Genomic DNA, 17332 nt, shown 5'->3' with positions numbered 1-17332 from the left:
ACTGTTCTTGATAAGCCCAAGGAAACTGTTGACTATAAGACACTGGAGAAGGTGGAGAAAAGATTTACAGGAATGATGCAAAAACTGAGAGGTTAAAACTATCCGGCAAGGGAGAAAACACTGTGGCTCTAATTCTCTAGAAATGAGAAAACTGAGCTGTCTTTAAAATTATGAAGGGACTTGATAGTGTAGAAGTAGAAATGTTTCTATTTGTGGATGTATTCAAAACTAGAGACCATAAATATTAGAGAGTCACTAATAAAACCGTAAGAAGTCTTACAACACCAGGTTAAAGTCCAACAGGTTTGTTTCAAACACTAGCTTTCGGAGCACTGCTCCTTCCTCAGGTGAATCACCTGAGGAAGGAGCAGTGCTCCGAAAGCTAGTGTTTGAAACAAACCTGTTGGACTTTAACCTGGTGTTGTAAGACTTCTTACTGTGCTCACCTCAGTCCAACGTCGGCATCTCCACATCATGACTAATAAAACCAATAGGCAATTTAGTTTTTATTCATTGAAGGCAGTGTTTTTCAAACTTTTTTTCTCGGGGCCCACTTTGCCAACCGACCGACCTTCATGTACCCCGCCGGTCAACCTTCGCAACCCACACCACATTTGTTTATCTTTAATGCGAATGGGGAGCCTGCTTTGTCCTCACGATCTATCTTGAATCAGCTTCAAAGGAGGAGAGGGCAATACACATATCAGGTGCAGACTTCAGCCAGTTCCTTTGTGCCGTCGGTATTTTTATGAAAATGGAAAACCCAACCTCGCACATGCATGTCGTCGTGGGTGGCAATAGCAGCAAAATTCATGCTTTCCCAGCGCTGAATACTCATGCCGATGCTATTCCAGAATGCTGACAACCTCATTGGCTTTTGACGTGTTTTTAATCTGGTATCACAGGTCAGCTACAGCAGCATAGTCTTTTAATTTGGAGTCAGCTCCAAGAACTGACACTTGGATCACAACATCAAATGGAATTTTTCACCCACCACTTCTCTTTCAAAATCTGAACTTCTCCTTTGATTTGTCAGTACTTCCCTGCATATAACACACATGTACTTTGCATCTTTATTTGGATTGGCACAACTGACAAAATTATGTGTCAAGAAATCATCTTTATACTAATTTGTTCCAGAGTTCAGTTTCTTCTTTGTAGGTTGTTAACCAGAGGCCTTGGAGCTCTGCACAGAGCTAACACTAGCACTCCTCTGTCCTGCCCTGGACTCTCCTGTGCAGCACTCTCCAGCAGATTCTGCTGTGAGATCCTGTCCATTAGCTACACTGCTTATTTGTGTCTCTGGCCGTCTCTTACTTTTAAGAAAATGACCCATCTTCACAGTCCTCTTGCCAGCAGCTGGAAAATGAAAACAACGCCACTGTGTGATTTGGTGCCAAAAGCACGTACAAGTGCTTGACATCAAGTGTATATGCACTGTTGTCGCTTCTGGCCGGAATATTCCACTCAGCCTCCTTTATTTTAAATTTTTAAAAGCGGCAGTGTCCACCATTCTCAAGGCAAAAGCCAGTCGCGGCTGTTGGATGCTCCTCCCCCGATCGGGACTACCACGGAAACAGCGCGATCAATCATTCTGCAACCCGCTTGATACCCGACTGACCACTGCATGACCCTCCTGACACCCGCCTGCAACCCACACTTTGAAAAACTCTAATTTACAGGATGTGGGCATTCCCGGCTAGGCCAGTATTTATTGCCCATCCAGGATTGCCCTTGAGAAGGATAGGAAATGGTAAGAATGTGGACTTTGCTGCGAGGAATAAGTGATATGAACAACTAGATGTCTTTACAAGGATACTGGATAAGTAAATGAGGGAGAATGGAACAGAAGGATACACAAATAGGTTAAGATGAGATGAGGTTTGTGGGAAGCATAAACACTAATGTGGATCAGATAGGCTGAATGGTCTGTTTCTGTGTGTAAATTCTATATCATTCAGTACCGTTCTTTGTTGGCCGTGTAAGCAGTGCCTATATCACAATATCTATTTGATTCATTAAGCCTTTCTTCAGTTGTGGGTTAGATAATGGGCTTTGGCCCCTATGACTGGAGTTGAAATGCAGTTCAGGCCAAGGTGTGAAAGCTTCTCCTCACTACTGACTGGCATCAAATTAGTTTGGCCGGTTATTAAATACCTGAATAAATATGCAGCCAAGACAGAAACTGTTTTTGTTTCAGTACAAAACCAGCCATTGCATTCTCAAGATAAATGGTTAGTAAAATGGATAAATGTCACATTGGTGCAGTTGGGGGCACTCATCTGAGTTTGGGGAGAGTACAGAGGCTTTATTCTTCATTTAACTCATTCTGTACTTAACTAGGGAGGGCTTTGTGGCATGGTAGAAGAGCTTTACCCGACATCTAACCAACACCAGACGTAGGGTGGGATTCACCGACCAGCCCGCCGCATGTTTTTCGGCGGAGGTGGTTACCGACCCTGCCATTGTCAACAGGATTTCCCGATGACTGCACCCCTCATCACCGGGAAGCCCATGCGCCAGCATGGGATCGGAATATCCCGTGCCATCAACAGTATTCCATTCCCCAGCACAAACTTTGTTGCCTTGTTTTGCCAGAAAATAAATCACCATTTCTTATACTTTCTACTTTAAAAATAAAACTGAATTTCTTGTGACAAGTGTCCTTTACATTGGAACAATCACCACAATAACTTTTTCCCTGAAACTTCCACAGATTGTGATGAGTTTCTACAGTTTCATATGAGATGCTTCTCTCGGTCCATCCAGTCACTGACTTGTGGCACTAATTGATTTCAGTGAAAGAAAGTTATTTTGACCAAACGTCATTGATCCAAAATGTTATTACTGCCAGACCTGCTGAGTATTTCCAGTATTTTGTTTCCATGAAAGCAAAAACTAGTTTGTGTAGATTCCGGGTGCCGGCTGTCACAACAACCCACAGGCAAACTATGTGACTAAATGATCACGTGATGACAAGCAAAACAACACGATGGGGAAAATTGAAATCATATTTCAGAATATGATTCACTGGCAGAAAATGCTGGAAACGCCCATCATCACCTCAGGAGGTATTAGTGGAGAAAGGAAAAAGTTCTACCATTTCAGGTTCTTTGACACTTCTCTATTTGGACGAAGATCACAAGACTTACATTTCAATTCCAATTCTCTTTCCGCATTTAAGTGGTGTGCTAAGGCAGACTTTTATCTGTTTCCGTAGCTGGTTATTCCTGGAACAGGTTACTTGCGGCTTATAGCTAGAGGGGTACCACTCTGTATCAAGCATGGATGACCTGGGATCTATCCCACTCTTACCACCAGCCATTGGCGTGCAGGAATGATTTGACTCTCGGCCTGTTTGGCCACGTTGGGCCATCAAGTTCTGTGGTGGGTGTTATCACCTACCCGGAGCCTATCGGAGGGGGACAATTGGTTACCCCACGTTATATTTTGGGTCCAATCAAATCAATATAATGAAGGAAACAAACGTAGGGACAAAGTAAAATGGGCCACTCCTGGTAGGGGCACTGCCCAAAAAGAACTACAGAAACTTACCAACATCAAATCATAGTGTGAAATGAGGGATCGATAAAGCAATCCAACCCCTGCAGCGCTCATCAGGAAAGGAAGATGGTTACCCCATGTACCCTGGGGAATATGAGCTCCTCCAATGGGGGAGGGGGGCAATGTTAGCATTGCAGCTATATAAATAAAGCTGACACGTGCGGTACCAGCTAGAGAGGGAACCAGCAGTGAACTACTGGTACTGTGTACAGATGGTTGTAAATAAAGTTACTCTCTGGTTGACTCTACAAACTCGGGCTGGACTCTTCGTGGCCCTCACAAAAGTGGGACTTGAACCTGAAGCTTCTGGATCAGAGACAGGAAAGCACCCCACTCCACCTAAAGACCATGCAACTATTTTGCTTTTGTCAGATCCTGCCTAGCCAGCTGAGTATTTCTAACAAATGTTCGCTTTCATTTCAGATTTCCAGTATCTACGGTATTGTGCTTCTTGCTTCAGCGAATGTCTATACCCAATGATCTGTTTGCCAAAGGTTTTTAAATCGCTGTTCTTAAATGTTTTCAGGGTGATTTTTACATTTGTCCCCCAATTTCTTCAAATTGTAACATCAAACACTCCAAGGACAGGTACACAAAGTTCAATGCAGATTAAAGCTCCCTGTACATTGATTCATCAACCTACCAGGCAGCACGGTGGCGCAAGTGGTTAGCAAGTTTGCCTCACGGCACCAAGGTCCCAGGTTCGATCCCGGCTCTGGGTCACTGTCCGTGTGGAGTTTGTACATTCTGCCCGTGTTAGCTTGGGTTTCGCACCCACAACCCAAAAAGATGTGTAGGGTAGGTGGATTGGCCACGCTAAATTGCCCCTTAGTTGGAAAAAATTAATTGGATACTGCAAATTTAAAAAATAACCTACTAGGCCCAACCTCAGAGCTGCTCGAGTGTAACATTGTTCCTCATACCAGCTATCCTTTTGTAAATATAGAATCATAGAATTTTTATAGCACGGAAAGAGACCCTTCAGCCCATCGTGCCCGTGCCCATCATCAAGCACCTATCTACTCTAATCCCATTTTCCAACACTTGGTCCAAAGCCTTGTATGCCATGGCATTTCAAGTACTCATCTAAATATTTCTTAAATATTGTGAGAGTTCCCGCCTCGACCATCCTTTCAAGCAGTTAGTTCCAGATTCCCACCACCCTCTGGGTGAAACGGTTTTCCCCCTTATCTCCTATAAATCTCCTTCCCATTACCATAAATCTATGCTCCCTGGTTATTTAACCCTATGCCAAGGGGAAAGGTTCCTTCCTATCCACCCTATCTATGCCCCTCAATTTCATACGCCTCAATCACGTCTCCCTCAGCCTTCGCTGTTCCAAGGAAAATAGTCCCAGCCTACCCGGTCTCTCTTGATAGCCGAAACACTCCAGCCCAGGCAACATCCTGATGAATCTCCTCTGTACCCTCTCTAGTACAATCACTTCCTTCCTAGAGTGTGACGACTAGAACTGCACACAGCACTCCAGCTGTGACCTTTACACAGCTCCATCAAAACCTCCCTGCTCTTATATTCCATGTCTCGGCTAATAAAGGCAAGTATCCAATACGCCTTCGTAACCACCTTATCTACCTGTCTTGCTGTCTTCATGGATTGATGGGCACACAAACACCAAAGTCCCTCTGATCCTCTGTATTTCCTAGGATCCTGCCATTCATTGTATATTCCTTTGCCTTGTTAGTCCTCCCAAAATGCATCAAGTCACATTTTTGGGGGTTAAATTCCATTTGCCGCTGGTCTGCCATCTGACCAGAATATGATTCTGAGCTCAGTGTGAATCACTGTTACTGCATTGCGGTAGGAGGAGCCACAATGCAGTCTGCAGTCTCAGATCTATGACATCTGAGAGTTGAATGCAGTCTTTGTTAAACTCCTGTCATAGCGGACTTTTACAGCAAACACAAAGGAGAAACTATTATTGCATCAGTCCAGACTGATTTATCCCCAGGTTCCAGAGGTGAAAGACTTGTATCTAGAGAACTGTGCCACCCAAAGGGAGAGGGAGGGGGAGAGAAGATGAAGTCGCATCACATTAAAGGCACTGTATAAACTCAGATGTTGATATGTGCAGCTGTGTCGTGTCATGCATACATATGCAAGAATTTATTGGCGTGTGTGCATAATTCTGTCTGTGTGTATGTATTATTCATACTGACATCAGGATGTATTTATACATTTACAGAAACTGAGTTGTTCGAATTACTAATTAGAAAAAACTATACATACTGATACTTCTGGGCACATGCCAGGTTCAGCTATAAATCATATCAATTCAAGTACTTTTATGAGAGTTATCTTCTCAATCATAAATAAGGAAACCAAGTATTTAAAATGGTGTAAATTGGTCAGATGGCAAAGTTATGAGGAAGGATGGGAAAATCCTAGTCTCTCCATAGAATCATAGAATGTACAGTATTGAATGACGCCATTCGGCCTATCGAGTCCGCACCGGCCTTTGGAAAGAGCACCTTACTTAAGCTCACACCTCCACTCTATTCCCATAACCCAGTAACCCCACCTAACCATTTTGGACACTAAGGGCCATTTACCATGCCCAATCCACCTAACCTGCATATCTTTGGACTGTGGGAGGAAACCGGAGCACCCGGAGAAAACCCACGCAGACATGGAGAACGTGCAGACTCTGCACAGACAGTGACCCAAGCCAGGAATCAAACCTGTGATCCTGGAGCTGTGGAGCAACAGTGCTAACCACTGTGCTACCATGCCGCCCGCCTTTGAAAGGAGGTGATTGAACTATCGGTGAAATGAATAAAGAGTATGAAACAATATTTCCATAATACAAAATCATATCGTTAAACTTGCTTCATCAGTTGTATTCTTACTTCTCAGTCAGACATCCCACCCTAGAGCCATGTGAATCTAATCTAGACTTGATTGCTGAGTACTGAGGATTAGTTTGCTCAGTTGGACGGCTGGGTTGTGATGTGGAGCGATGCCAACAGCATTGGTTCAATTCCTGTACCGGCTGAAGTCATCATTGAAGGTCCAGCCTTCTCAACCTTGGCCCTCGATGGAGGTGTGATGACCCTCAGGTTAAATCACCACCACACAGCTCTCTCGCAAAAAAGGAGAGAGCAGCCTGTGGTCTGCGGGGACTGTGGCAACTTTCATGGAGGGAATGTTGTATTATTAGGGGCACTGGGTTGGATTCTCCAGTTCCACACCACATGTTTCTCGGTGGCAGTGGGATTCTATCATGCCCACCGCTTGTCAATGGGATTTCCCATTGAAGCCACTCCATGCTGCCAGGAATCCCACAGGTGCTGGCAGGAAAAGTGAATCGCAACAACCAGAAATTTCCAGTCACTCTCTTGCAAGATGAGATGTTAAATCAATGCCCTCTTAACTTGGGTGTAAAAGATCTAATTGCACTCCCCAAAGTACAACAGGGATGATCCCCCTGGTGTTTTGGCCAACAGCGACCCATCAACCAACAGCTAAAACAGATCATCTGCTCATTTATTTTATTAGTTTGTGTGACCTTGCTGTGCAGAGATCGATTACTGTGTTTCCTGCATGACAACGGTGACTTCACAAGCAGTTCATTGACAGTAAGTGCTCTGGGATTGCCTGAGCTTGTGAAAGGTGTTATAGAAATGCAAGTTCTTCTTTTCTTCGATAAAAACAGGGCAAATGTTCACTAAGAAACACTGACTGATCTTTGGGAGTTCTTTGCAAAGAGCAGAACATGCTCAAAATGAACTTTGAGGTAAGGTATTGGGATCCAAGACCCTAGGAACACTTAAGATCCACAGAATTGTTACGATACTGAAGAGGCCATTCAGCCCATCATGTCTGCACCAGCTTTCCGAATGAGCAATTCCCTTAGTGCCATTCTCCTGCCTTATCCCCATAACCTTGCATTCTTTCTTTTCGGATAACAGTCTCGGTGTCTTTTGAATAGTTTGATCGAACCTGGGGCCAACACACTCTCGGGCAGTCAGAGAATGTGAGGGAGAACTATAGAATCATGAGGTGGGATATGTGGAATGTTCATCCTTATTAATGTTTTGTGACCTTCTAATTCAAATCTTCTATCTAACTCGAAGGGAGAAGGATTTCATAAATGCACAAAATGGCCAACATGACGAACAGCAATGTCCAAACTTGGGTCTGGTACTAAACCTGACCGGCCACTTTGTGTCTGAACATCTGCCTCTTGTGCCTGAGGCTAAGATGTTCCAGGTCAGTTTTCACTCAAAATGAACAAATAATATGTTTGAGCCTTCACAATAAGCGATTTTCATTTCATAAAGGGAGGAATCTTACCATATTTGTTCCAGGGTGTCAGGCTCAGACTGAAAACCTGCATGTAGCGCTCCAGCTGCACAAATAAGTTTTCACTCCAGACCTTGAGCCTCTCTGAGTCAAAACCATGAGGAGCCATGGCTTACTCTGGCGAGCGGGGCCTGATAGAGCTGACAAGGCGCGGTTTGAATATTCAGTTGGTGAGGTTTTATTCTTTAATGAGAGGGGAATCATGTGGCTGGGTAATTTCATTCAAATGTATTCAGAAACATGAAAACCAAGTTCCCAGCCTTTGTGGGTGCGAACTGTGTGGCGCCACCAGCGAGGGGCATGAAAAATGATCTCCGGATCTCTCCGGATCTCCCACTCAGGTTGGCAATCCCACGGGCCGCTAACGGGGGCTTAAAATCACCCCCCAATGTATTTGTGCTTTTGTTATAAGAGGAAGGGCAATTAGATGTTTTTGGGTGTTCCAGTCATGTTGGGGATTGGAATGAAAGGAATTAGCATGGGAAAGGGAGGTGTCATATAAGAATTTGTGAAATTTCCACTGGTCAATAAAAGTCTCACAACATTTTGAATACATTTCTAGTAGCCGTACGTAAAGACCAAGACATTTCTCCCTTTTGGATGGCAAAGATTTTTTTTGTCTAAAATTCCCCCCGACATCCCACCAACAGACAAATTAAATAAGGAAGCAAAGGTTGAACCAGGGCATTCCTTCCAAAAGACGACAGGACAAAATTTTAGGTGTAATTATGAGATAGCCCTGAGTTCAGGCATTTTGCTCTAACGCCTTGAATCCTTAGCCCATTCTCTGATCATGCAGATCATGACAAGTCCTTTCAAAAAGGTGCAAGATTAAACATTTTTCTTTAAACGCTAAAATAATGCTTATTCAGGGTTTTTTTTGGTTTCTGTTACACAAAGAGGTTTACAGTTTGGAGTAGGCTATGTAATTATAGCCATGATATAAGCATTTTATAGCCACCACATAAGCATTTCCTCTTGTTTACATTCCATCTTCAATGGCACACAAAATTAACAAGGAACAAGTTAAAGGCAAATTGATAGATTGTAGCAGATTCATTGCACAACTGCAACACAAGTGCCAACAATGAGTATTTCCAACAAGGATAGGACACAACCATCGCACCCTGGACTTGCAGCACAGCCATCAACCTCCCATTGCTATTATTAAACAAAGAAATTAAATGGATCGGCAAGTAGCTATAGGCATAGGGCAAAGTTCAAAACTCCTCAAAGTTGGATCACCATCTATGAGCTGGCAATGAATTAGTGCGCACCTGGTTGAGTGCAGCTGCAACAAAACTCAAGGGGCGGGATTCTCCGCAAAACCAGACATGTTTTCTGGCGCACCGCTCCCCCGCCGGCAGCAGGATTCTCCATCCCGGCAGCCAGTCAATGGGGTTTCCCATTGTGGCCACCACCACACCATTGTTAAATCCGTGTGCGTGAATGCGCTGCCGGCGAAGCAGAGGATCCCGCCAACGGAGAATCCGCCAAGGTGTAACAGAACAGTTTGTTTTACCATACCCCTACTTCTATGTTACTTATCCACCCCCTTCACCATCAGCGCATTATTGCTACAGAGCATATTTATATCAACACCATGTTTACTTCAACAGCACCTCCCAACCACAGGATCCTCACCACTGGGATCAAGGACTTAAGCAGCATGTTCATGGGAACACCATATCCTCGGTTTCCCTTCAAGTCACACACCATTCTGACATGGTTTGTAATTTCTTTATCATTGAGTCAAAATCCTGTCTCCTGGCCAATGGTAATCACGAAGGCTTTAATAGTGTGGACTCTCAGTGATGGAGTTGCATTGGAGAGAAGGATGGGCTTTCCTTTATTAGAAATGTTAATTGCTTGTAACTGCCCTGCAAATGTTATCTGCCAGTTCCCCTTCAGGTCACTCACCATTCTGACTTCGAAATACATGGCGACAAACCTTCAGTGTCGCTGGGGCAAAATTCTGGAACACCCTCCCAAACCGCACTCTGCTTTATTATCGGGAGAGTGGTGAATGGAGCTGAACAAGATGTAATCAGCAGCAAACAGCGCCACTAACTTGAAATGAAAAAATGAAATGAAAATCGCTTATTGTCACAAGTAGGCTTCGAATGAAGTTACTGTGAAAAGCGCCTAGTCGCCACATTCCAGCACCTGTTCAGGGAGGCTGGTACGGGAATTGATCCGTGCTGCTGGCCTGCCTTGGTCTGCTTTCAAAGCCAGCGATTTAGCCCTGAGCTAAACTAGGCCCTGTGACCAGACTTTATGATGGACCAAAGGCACTAGTGAAGCAGCTGAAGATGGTTAGGTCGAGGATGCTTCTAAATTATTCCTGCAGTGATGTTTGTGCCTGGTGCTGATTTGCAGACCAAAGCTAGCCACTCTCAGATGAGCTATTCCAATACATAGGTCACTGACATCTACCTAATAATGTGGAAGATGGACCAGGTATGCCTTTTTCCCAGAAATTTAGCCCAATGATTTACAGTCCTCTCATCTCTGCCCATTTTTAGTTGATGATTGATTAGCAAAGGGATGGAAGGACTCAGTAATATTGCCATTAAGCAGTACGAACTCATCAATAATCTGGTTGGTGAAAATGGTCTTAACTTATTTTCCTTCTGCAAACTTATAGTCCTCTGAAACTTAATTACCATCTGCAGTGTTGGTCAATGCCTGGTATGCCCCAATGCTTGGGGTGTGAAGTGACCAAGTAACATCCGCGCCACACAATGACCATCTCCAACAAGAGAGAATCTAAGCATCATCTGCCAACACTTCATCACCTTGCATTAGATTTCTGTATATCCTGGTCATTTATGTCAAATAGAAACAATAGCATTCCCAGTAGCACTGTACCTTGGGCACACATTCTGTATGTTTCCCCCACTTTGATACAACACTTAAATTGTTTCCAGATGTCTAAACAGAGCAGTTTGTTCTGTAGATTTCGACCATCCACCTCTCAGGTATTGCCAGCATGCAGGGCTGCAATACCCCCTGTGATGGTCAAGCAAGGAACAAGAGTGATGGTCAAACAAGGAACAAGAGTGGAAGTCCAGCATGGAACAAGAGTGATAGTCATGCAAGAAACAAGAGTGATGGACAAGCAAGGAACAAGAGTCATAGTCATGCAAGGAACAAGATTAATGGTCATGCAAGGAACAAGAGTGATGGTCAAACAAGGAACAAGAGTGGAAGTCCAGCATGGAACAAGAGTGATAGTCATGCAAGAAACAAGAGTGATGGACAAGCAAGGAACAAGAGTCATAGTCATGCAAGGAACAAGATTAATGGTCATACAAGAAACAAGAGTGATGATAAAGTGAGGAACAGGAGTGATGGTCAATCAGGAAACAAAGTGGTGGCCATGCAAAAAACAAGAGTGATGGTCATGCAAGGAACGAGAGTGATGGTCATGCAAGGAACAAGAGTGATGGTCATGCAAGGAATGAGAGTGATGGCCATGCAAGGGGCAAGAGTGATGGTCATGCAAGGAACGAGATTGATGGTCATGAAAGGAACAAGAGTGGTGGTCAAGCAAGAAACAAGAGGTGTTTTTGTTTTTTTAAGTACCCAATTCATTTTTTCCAATTATGGGGCAATTTAGCGTGGCCAATCCACCTACCCTGCACATCTTTTGGTTGTGTGGGTGAAACCCACGCAGACACAGGGAGAATGTGCAAACTCCACAAGGTCAGTGACCCTGAGCAGGGATCGAACCTGGTACCTCGGCGCCGTGGGGTAGCAATGCTAACCACTGCACCACCGTGCTGCCCTGCAAGAAACAAGAGTGATAGTCATGCAAGGAACAAGATTGATGGGCAAGCAAGGAACAAGAGTAGTGGTCATGCAAGGAACAAGAGTGATGGTCATGCAAGGAACACGATTGATGGTCATGCAAGGAACACGATTGATGGTCATGCAAGGAACGGGAGTGATGGTCATGCAAGGAACAGGAGTGATGGTCATGTAAGGAACAAGAGTGATGGTCATGTAAGGAACAAGAGTGATGGTCATGCAAGGAATGAGATTGATGGTCATGTAAGGAACAAGAGTGATGGTCATGCAAGGAACAAGCATGATGGTCATGCAAGGAACAAGCGTGATGGTCATGCAAGGAACAAGAGTGATGGTCATGCAAGGAACGAGATTGATGGTCATGCAAGGAACAAGAGTTATGATCATGCAAGGAACAGGAGTGATGGTCATGCAAGGAACAAGAGTGATGGTCATGCAAGGAACAAGAGTGATGGTCATGCAAGGAACAAGAGTGATGGTCATGCAAGGGACAAGGGTGATGGTCATGTAAGGAACAAGAGTGATGGTCATGTAAAGAACAAGAGTGATGGTCATGCAAAGAACAAGAGTGATGGTCATGCAAGGAATGAGATTGATGGTCATGCAAGGAACAAGAGTGATGGTCATGCAAGGACCAAGAGTGATGGTCATGCAAGGGACAAGAGTGATGGTCATGCAAGGGACAAGAGTGATGGTCATGCAAGGGACAAGAGTGATGGTCATGCAAGGGACAAGAGTGATGGTCATGTAACGAACAAGAGTGATGGTCATGTAACGAACAAGAGTGATGGGCATGCAAGAAACAACAATGATGGTCATGTAACGAACAAGAGTGATGGCCATACAGGAAATAAGAGTGATGGTCAAGAGCTGGGAAGAAACAAGGTTGATCTCCAGGGCTTGAAATTATGAAGAACCAGATTTTCCATTTGAATTTAGACTTTCAGCTTTAAAAGGACAAATTTGAGATGCAATCTTGTAGAAGCCTTTAAGATCAAGGGTTTAGAAAAAGGTTAGTCTTGAACACAAATTCAAATTAGCAAATGCTCACTTTGGTATAGGTAATCAGGATTTTGGTTTCACACAAAAAGCCATCAAGGCGCAGAACAGGCTTCTCAATGAGAGCAGCGGAGGCAATAATTCTGGAGTCAAAACAAAACAACTGAAGGCGGGGGGGGGGGGGTTGTAGGTGGTGAAGAGCAGGCAGCTTGTTGGGTTTTTCCGGCTACAAGAATGGTGACGGGGATCCATTGATGGCCCTGGGCCAGTGGGAAATCCGTCCTCCGTTCCGAACTTTTGATCCCTTCAGCTGTACTTCGAGCACTCAAACAACGGTCTTAACTAATGTTTTATATCCTTTGGCAGGGGAAATTTTGTGGGATAACCCCGGTAACAGCTGTATCAACCGGAACAATTCCGCTCCTGCCGCGCCAGTGTGAAAGAATTTACTCTCCTTAAACCTCAACTTGGGAGAAAAACTTGCAATCCCTGAGAAGAGACCCTTCCAGCTCTTGTAATATCAAAAGTAGGTTTCCTGCTTTTCCCGAAATACTATGCAACGTATTTGCAATTCACTATTACCAGAAGCAAATCAATTAATATTACAAGCATTTGTCAAAGTTCCCAAATTAAAAACTTAACTCGCCTAACTCGCCACAGTAATGAAATATTAATGGGGATCGATTGGAAATAGAATTACCTGGCTTTTAGTTTCTAGTTTTTCTAAATAGCCCTCATGGTAACCAGGAACGTAGGAGATTCTGTGCCGCCCTAGTCTCGGAGATGCCATGGTATCGGTTTGCTGAGGGCGAACTTACTCAGAGACCGCCAGCTGAGTTGTTTAAATACTATTGCAGGAAGTGTGCAAGTTTGGAATGTCAGTGGAGTTACCTGAGCAATGCTTGTTAGAGCCATCCCTCCCCTTGCTAAAACTGATTGGATCAGGGAGAGGTGACAGGCTGCAGGGAACCAAATGATTGGCTCCCATTCATGTCCATCACAAGATTTTGTAGCTCCCCATAGCCCACCCTCGGTGGTCTGTTAAATTCTTCCCACAACATATTTATGCTGTTTCTAGATAACGTGGCGGAACCTACAGGGTGGGGAATGCTTGCCTTCCCAACGCTCCTTGCAGAGTACGAGCTACCCCCGCTCGGGGTGGGGTATCTCAATTAACCAATGTATAAAAGGTCAGCCATGAAGGCACTGACCAGAATAGAAACCCAGTAGAGATCTCCAGGTCATGCATATATCGTTTGTGTAAATACAACTTTGTTTCTTATTGTACTCCCATGTCCTTATTATAGCATCCTCTGGAGCCTAAAGTAAAATGTAAATCGCAAACAAACACGTTTAAGGAGGTGAGCTGAAGGAGCCGAGGGGGGTCAGCAGCAGCAAACCTAAATTGTAGTTCTCCATGTACTCTGATCTATAGAGCCCCCCAACACCCCATTACCAGGTGGCACAGAGAGTTTTCCAATAAATAAAAGACCTGCATTTATATTGTGCTTTTCACCATCACCAGTCTCAAAGAAGCCAATGAAATAATGTCGGAAAGGCAAACCGAAATTGCTGGATAAACTCAGCAGGGCGGGCCGCATCTATGGAGAGAGAAATCGAGTTAATGCTTTAAGTCCAATATGTTCTGTGGAAGGGTCACATGGACGGGAGGTCTGTTTCTCTCTTCACAGATACTGCCAGACCTGCTGTGTTTATCCAGCGATATTTCTGTTTTGATTTCAATTTCCAACATACATAGTATTTTGCTATTATTTAAACTCCCAGTGACAGCAGTGTGATGATGGCCTTAGAATCTCTTTAGAATCTGATATTGATTTGGGGGGGGGTATAAATATTTGCCATGACACCAGGGATAACTCCCCCGTTCTTCTTCAAAATGATGGCAGCAGGGAAGACCCCTAGCCAGAGTCAAGAGATCACAAATCTGATCACTGAGAAACTGAAAAATCCTGATTGTGTCAGTCAATATCCTGTTGCAGCTTTTGAGGAAATGCACAGTTGGTAAAAGGGCCAGGTAGTCAATGAGGAGATTTTGTTTTAACCAGCAGTTAATTGTGATCGGGAAAGCACTGTTTGTAAAGACTGATGGAAGCAGATTTAATAACATCTTTTAACAGGGAGTTTAATATATCCTTGGAAGGAAATCATTGTAGGATTATGGGAACAGAGCAAGGGGAGTTCCTTAGGGTAATTCCTGACTATCTTCAGCTGCTTCATCACTAATGTTCCTACCATCATGTCAGAAATGGGGATGTCTGCTGATGTTTGCACAATGTTCATCACCATTCACGACTCCTCAGATACTGAAGCAGTCTGTCTTCATATACAGTAAGACAAAAGTGCCAGGCAATGACCATCTCCAAAAATAAAGAGACAAAATGTACCAAGAGGCTTGAAGATTGTAACGCTAGCTTCACGATTCAGAAGGCTTCTTCTTGGGGTTCTCTCCATTGGCACTGCTGGTTCTCCCTTAATAGCTGATGTAATGGTGCCAATGTTATGGCTAAATTCAAAATGAACCTTCCGAAATGAACCATACCGAGGAAGGACTTAAGCTTGCTGACATGTTTGGGTGCCAGCACACTTCCTATGGCCATGACTTTTTCTTCCAGAGTGTGCAACCCTGTCGCGTCAATGCAAAATCATGTGTATGCCACTTCTGAGGCCTGAAAAGTGCATTTTTTGCATTTTAGGTGAACACCTACAACACAAAACCTCTCTTCTAGGCTGGCGATGTGTTCTTCTGGGTGCCAGGGACTAGCACCTCATCAAGGTAAACCATCACCTTCTGAATTCCCTGGAGGAGATTTTTCATTGTCCGCTGGAAGAGAGCGCAGTCTAATGCAATGCCAAACCGCAGTCTGGTGTACAGGAAGAGGCCTTTGTGGGTATTGATTGTAGCAGATATCTGAGACTCCTCATCCAACACTAGTTGCAGGTAGACATGACTAAGATCTCATTTTAAATAGGTAAGGCCCCCACCAGTTTAAGGTAGAGGTCCTTGATTCAGTGAATCGGATACCGACCGACCTGGGCAGCCTGATTTATTGTCAGTTTACAATCCCCGCAAATCTTTATCGAAAGACCAGGTTTTAGGTCAGGGAATATCAGTGTACCCACTCTGAAAACTGAACTGGCTTGATTATACCGAGCTCTTCCAATCTCCTTAGCTCTGCGTCAACCTTCTGATGCAATGCGTCCGGCACTGCTCTGACTCTGCAGAACTTGGGTGTTGAATCCGGATTGACATATTTCTTGGTTTTTACGCCTTTAATCTGGCCCAATATTTTGTGGATGACGTCTTTGCATCTCCTTAAGACATATCAGAGGAAGCCATTGGATAATTTGAAGATTTCCAGCCTAATCTTCTGTAACTAGTCTACCAGACTGGGTCTATGTCCTCCCATGACAAGGAAAGGCACATTGGTCTCCTGCCCTCTGTAGGCCACTGGGGTATTTGCTGTTCCAAAGATCTTCAAAATTTCCCCAGTATATGTTGGAGGCTTGTCTGTAGTACTCTTCAAGTTTAAGGACTGCGTTCCTGCACAAAGATATTGGAAAGTCTGCTCATCCACAGTGGTCACTGACACACCGGTATCAACTTCAATTTTAGGGTTTTACCATTCACCATTAAGACAATTTCAATCAGAGCTGTCTTATTCAATTGGACATGCATTCAATCGCTACATTGCATGCTCTTCTTCAGGGCTCTTCTCCACTATGTTCATTGGTGCTGTGGACTCCGATGCTGTTCGGCTTTTTTGCACTGATGTTCCTTGCCTCGCACGGCAATGTGCTTGTAAGTGGCCCCTTCGGTTGCACCTGAAGCACGCAAACTTCCAAACATGACAGGTCTCCTGGGAATGGCCCCCTCCCCTCGCAAAGATTGCATTCCACCTCGGACTCAAGTGGACATTCTAACTCCTTCCCGCTCCTTGGGTTCCGGTCCGTTCCTGAGGACCATGTATGGCTCTGTGCTGTGCCTGGTGATCCCACCGTAATACCCACGGTCGTACCATCCCATACTTGGTTAACCTCCCCTTCTGCCACATTTTATGCTCAGTGGGGCATGTTTTGGCTCACTCCATCATCTGAACTATCTCAATCACTTTTTCCAATGTAATCAGTTGATTGGTGACTCGTCTGGCTTCAGGCTGAATTTGTTGATCTTACATCTCAATGTTTTCGATTTAAATATGTAGGTGACTGAGTTGGTTTGTCTTCCGGAGACTTTAGTGCGGGGTTGAATTCTTATAAGAAACCTCTGTCTGCAGCAGGGCGTCACTGGATGGTGCCGGTCAGCAAATAGGGCTGAGGGTTTATTGGGTGGGAGAACATCCATCCTACAGTGTGGTGTCCATGAAGAAGCTCAAGTCTGAACTCACAGTTTTTATTTAATAAATAGTTGCCGCAGCTCCCTTGCTTTTATAATTGTGCCTTTATTCAGAAAACCAAGGATCCAATACGTCTTTTAGCACCCTTCTCAGGTTATCCTGCCACCTTCATAGATTTGTGTAGATACACTCCCTAGGTCCCTGTGAACCTGCACCCCACTTTAAAACTGTTCTATTTAATTTACATGACCTCATTCTTCCAATCAGAATATATCACT

At 44.3% G+C, this 17332-nt stretch overlaps 1 protein-coding gene across 3 annotated transcripts in view; it reads right to left on the bottom strand.

The window, feature by feature from the left end:
• Positions 1-13575, bottom strand: part of LOC140395206 (signal-transducing adaptor protein 1-like) — an 88339-nt gene extending 74764 nt beyond the window's left edge. For all 3 annotated transcript variants that reach the window (XM_072482739.1, XM_072482740.1, XM_072482741.1), the window contains exon 1: positions 13400-13575. In XM_072482739.1, the coding sequence (XP_072338840.1) occupies positions 13400-13489 (90 nt within the window). In that variant the 5' untranslated portion in view covers positions 13490-13575. The remainder of the gene's footprint in view (positions 1-13399) is intronic.
• Positions 13576-17332: the final 3757 nt, after the last annotated feature.

Source organism: Scyliorhinus torazame, chromosome 18 (genome assembly GCF_047496885.1).
Source record: "Scyliorhinus torazame isolate Kashiwa2021f chromosome 18, sScyTor2.1, whole genome shotgun sequence".
NCBI lineage: Eukaryota > Metazoa > Chordata > Chondrichthyes > Carcharhiniformes > Scyliorhinidae > Scyliorhinus > Scyliorhinus torazame.
This window is presented reverse-complemented; position numbering and strand designations above follow the sequence as displayed.